The sequence below is a fragment of the Ipomoea nil genome, unplaced genomic scaffold, assembly GCF_001879475.1.
Source record: "Ipomoea nil cultivar Tokyo-kokei standard unplaced genomic scaffold, Asagao_1.1 scaffold2422, whole genome shotgun sequence".
Classification (NCBI taxonomy): Eukaryota; Viridiplantae; Streptophyta; class Magnoliopsida; order Solanales; family Convolvulaceae; genus Ipomoea; species Ipomoea nil.
Window position 1 is genome coordinate 1768159 of NW_017618850.1, and position 4776 is coordinate 1772934.

The 4776-nt window shown below is 33.0% G+C and overlaps 1 protein-coding gene across 1 annotated transcript; it reads left to right on the forward strand.

Moving 5' to 3' along the window:
* The first annotated feature begins 1522 nt into the window (after positions 1-1522).
* Positions 1523-4523, forward strand: LOC109152495. Its single transcript, XM_019300193.1, has 4 exons — positions 1523-1578; positions 3367-3685; positions 4255-4345; positions 4430-4523. The coding sequence occupies exons 1-4, from the start codon at positions 1523-1525 to the stop codon at positions 4483-4485; spliced, it is 522 nt and encodes a 173-aa protein (XP_019155738.1). The 3' UTR covers positions 4486-4523.
* Positions 4524-4776: the final 253 nt, after the last annotated feature.

Here is a 4776-nt window from a genome sequence, read left to right on the forward strand (position 1 = left end):
GAAAATAAAAGCAATAAAGAAAGTAAAAGTCATAAGGATAAATTAAAAAAAATACATTGATGGTAATGTTTAATTTTAGATAGAGGGACAAATTAAAAAGGAAAATAAGACAGGTAAAACAGATGGCGGGAGTACCATATAAGAGACCTGGCATGCAGATTTTTATGCGGGCCTTGAAATTATTTATCTTGTTAATTGTTTATTACATGTCAACCACGGAATGGCTTCCTTTTTCCATCAATGTTGCTCTATCGTGGACTGGAAATTTGGGAAGTGGACAAAACGAATATAACAGGACGACTGGTGGAGGTGATGACTACCTAAACAAAAACACAAATAAAAAGAAAAATATGCAACCTTTTTAAAAATAATAGGGGCTTGTGATATGATTAAGTTGACATACATAAATATTAAGCTAGCATAGTTGTGAACTACTTGTGATATGATTAAGTTGACATACATAAATACTAGCAAGCATGTCAAAGTTTATTATATAGTTTTATAAAATTTATTTAATATACTCTAATTTTGCTCTTATACTATAAAAGATCTATATAATTAAAAGTAGTCATTGACATTATATTATTAAAATTAATCATCAACATAATGTGATGCAATGTGTCATGCCAACATAGAATTTGTTTTATTAATATTTAAAAGTAATTAATTTATTCACCAACATATTAATTTCTTTTTTATTTCAAAAAAAAATATTAAGTTCTTTTAAATATTAACAAATAAAAATTTGAATTAGTATAACACATAATATCCTTTAATTTAGAAAAAAAGTTCGCAACCGCTTTACCACCTTAACCAGCAAAGGATTACAAGGAAATAAGCTAACCTAGGTTGTTGCTGGTTAGACCAATAAACAACTCCTGAACTTCAAACAACATTGTTATCAAGCCAACTGTCTGACCAACTTGGTTTACAAAACTAGCCTAAAATTGTCTATCTTAGCCCTTAAGGCAAATATCATAAATGGTTTAGGTAAAATAAAATGTTTAAGTTAACTAATGCTAACAAAGTCAATATTCATTTTATTTTTAAGAAAATCATCAATTCATTAATCCAAACATCAATATGTACAAAGTCGAGGGGAGTAGGCCTCAAACCAGGAAAAGTCCACCCAAAATGAACAAGTTTCCAAGTAAAAAAGACACAATTTTAATTTGCCAATACTTAGCCCTTGAGACAAATATCATAAATGGTTTAGGCAAAATTCCTAGGCATAAAGTAAACTAAACCTAGTCAAACAAAACAAGAAAGGGCATTGCCCAATCCACGAACACAAAATAGCTAGCAACATAAGCCCAAGGCTACACGCACAGCCAGGCGAGATAAACTAATAATGCCCCAATTATGCAAACAAATTGACAGTATAACGACAACTCTTAGAGTAGGCCAAAATGACAAAATCGATCCAAAGGCCAAAGACACACATATATAGGATAATGGAGTGGCACACAAACTTAAAGTAGACACAATGGCACACAAGCCTAAAATAAACACAATGACAAACATGTCTGAAGTAAACACAATGACACACATGCCTAAAGCAAACACAATGACACACAGGTCTACAACGAAACAAGAGGCACAATGGCAAAAACCAAAGCTATGAAGGCAAAATAATATCAAGTCAAGAAATGCAATGCTATATACCATAAATACCACTATGAGCTAGTGGTAAATTGTGCACCAAGTAACCGTTAGCACAAACGAGACTATTTCTATTGTCATCACCACTTTGAGCAAGTGCCCAGCGGATGCAGGAATTATAGTCGTTACTAGCCACCGGCACGACCATATTAGGTTATTGCAAACTATACTGTTTATAGTTGTAGGGTAGTTTAAACTGCAAATAATATATATATATATATATATATATATATATATATATATATATATATATTTTTTTTTTTTTTTATTTTTTTTTATTTTTGAGTGCTTTCTGCTACACCCTTGGTGGTGGGTGCTGTGGAAAGTGTTTTTTTAATAGTTATACTTTTCGAGACACCTTTTAAAAGAAGGTGTAGCGGAAATTGTTTTTATTATTTTATTAATTATACTTTTCGAGACACCTTTTGGAATAAGGTGTAGCGGAAAGTGTTTTCGTTTTTTTTTTTTTTCTTTTTAAAGAAATTTTTACACCTTTTAGACACAGATGTAGTGTAACACCCCCGATTTTACCATATTTTTAAAACTTAAATGCAAGAGAAAAGCAATCTAATGAACCATTAAACAAAAGCGGAAGCAAGTCTATACGGGGCATTATGCCACATCTTAAATACTAAAAGATGCACAGGCGGGAAAAACTAAACCATTCATCAAGTCTACAGAGTCAAGGCACACAGGCCACTCAAATCACAGCGTCTAGACAAAGGATAAAACTATCTAAAGCTCCAGTCTAGCGCTCTCGGGTTTCTACTCAAAACCTGTAGAACAAAGGAAACATAACATGGGGATAACACCCGGTCAGCGAACATTGCTGGTAACCCATCAATACACGTTAAATAACATATATAGATAAGTATAAGTCAAAACCATTTTCGAAACGGAATACAATATATATCATTTCAAAAGCCATAGAGAGAAGTCAACTTCAAAGACTCATTCACACTCTCAAGGAAAAGGAAATCAACATCCTTACGACAACAACAAGACAGGAATACCAACTGTAACCAATATAACTCGAGATGTATTCTACTGATCACAAAGTAAATACATCAAGACATGCTCATTAGCAAAGAATACACATACACACATTGGCAACTACATGCCACAGTGACTACTACATGTCACAAGTTTCACAGTTCCAACCTTATGCCATGTTCCAACCTTCACTAGCTACTACAGAAAACGGATTTAACGTCACCATTATAACGTCGGTTTTTAGAAAATCCGACGTTAAATATTTAAAATTATTTTTTATTTTTTTAAAAATACATATGACGTCGGTTATAACAAATAACCGACATCATATATAGTCGAAATTAAAAAAAAAAAAATTAAAATAGTTACGACGTCGACCGGAGTAATTGACCAACGTCGTAAACTAGTTTTAAAAAAATAAAATTTAAATAACATACGACGCCGGCTAATTACTTAGTCGACGTCGTATGGTATTTAAATAAAAAAAATTAAGTATTTAAATAACATACTGCGTCGGTTATGTAAATAATCGACGCCGTATAAGGAATAAGAAAATAATAAAAAAAATATTAAGTATTTAAATAACATACGGCATCGGTTATGTAAATAACCGACGCCATATAAGGAATAAAAAAAATATTGGGTATACGACGCTGGCTAAGTATATAGCCGACGTCGTATATTCCTTTTCGCGAATATTTTCTATTATAGCAAAGCCAAGAGGCGACGTCGGCAATTCATTTCAAACAAAAACAATTCATCATCGCCTCACCACACCTCCTCCACCACAGCACCACACCGCCACGCCCCCTATTTTCGTCCCCAGCCGCCGCCGCCAAAGATTGACGCCGTCGCACTGCTCTTCGACGCAGCCGCCACAACTTCGACGCAGCAGCGAAGCAGCCCCTGCTCTCCATCCCCGCTCGTGCCTCGCCGCCTCAGATCTGACGCCGCCTTCCCTGCTCTCCGACGCCGTCGTCCCTGCTCTCCGGCCCCGCTCGTTCCTCGCCGCCGGCCCTGTCTTCGTCCGGTACGTAATATATATATATATATATATATATATATATATATATATATATATATATATATATATATATATATTTATTTATTTATTTATTTATATGTAATATTTAATTAGTTTTTTTTATATTTTTTGAATTTTATAAATTATTATTATGTATATTTCGAAATTTTAAGAATAATTGTGTATATATTTTTAATTTTATAAATTTTAATCCTATTCCCCATTTTATGTTGATGACAGAAGTGAATTTGCTTTACTACATATATGTTAAACAAAGTTTAAAGTGATATCTAATTTTATCAGTAAATATAAAATTTATATATTTAATAGTTACATTAAAAGTTTTTATTGAAGGTTAAAAAAAAAAAAGAAGTTATGGAGTAGCATGCCATCTGTTGTATGTGTTACTTAGTTTATGATTTGTTGTTGTAAATGTGCTGACATTTTGTGCTTGATTCTGGATACTTTGAGTTTTGGCTATTTTTGGATACTGATTTAGACACTTGTGCTTTTCTCTTCATTGCTAAATTGCTAACAGGCAATGCCTTATTATTTTATTTATTTCACTTCCATAGGCAATTCCTCCTGTTACACGAGTGGCACTTGGATACAATACTAGCGTGGGTAACTGTTTTGTGCAGAAAATTAAGAGATTGGTGGCACTGGGTAAGTTACTTGCAGCTCTGAGAAGTGAAGTTGAGAAAAACTGTATCTGAAGTGCTAACCGTTTATTCATTTTATGCACTGCAGGTTGCATGATGGAAAAAGTGCTTGTAATCTGTAATACATTTGAGATACAACAATAATACAGAATACAACAGGGAATAAAAACTGGATCATTTGATATCTTCAGGCGTGTAATCACATTCCTATAAGCTTTAAACCTCCCTCTATAAAAGCAACGAGGTTCAAGATTTAATCTTATGGGATACAAGAAGATGAATGAAATTCTCAAGTTGCTTTGCTTGAGAATTCCCTGTAGAGATGTAAGCCTGTGAAGTATCTTGGTTTCCTGCAAAATAATTGCTTATAAAATATGCATGTAAATTGCATTTTCCTATAAGATGTTTCTCCAATATATTTATAGATGAAAAATA

Coding starts and splice junctions, on each gene's coding strand:
- LOC109152495 (XM_019300193.1), top strand. CDS start 1,523: ATGTCTGAAGTAAACACAATGACACACATGCCTAAAGCAAACACAATG. Junction 1,579..3,366: donor GCAAACACAATGACACACAG/GTCTACAACGAA, acceptor TTTCTATTATAG/CAAAGCCAAGAGGCGACGTC. Junction 3,686..4,254: donor GCCGGCCCTGTCTTCGTCCG/GTACGTAATATA, acceptor TCACTTCCATAG/GCAATTCCTCCTGTTACACG.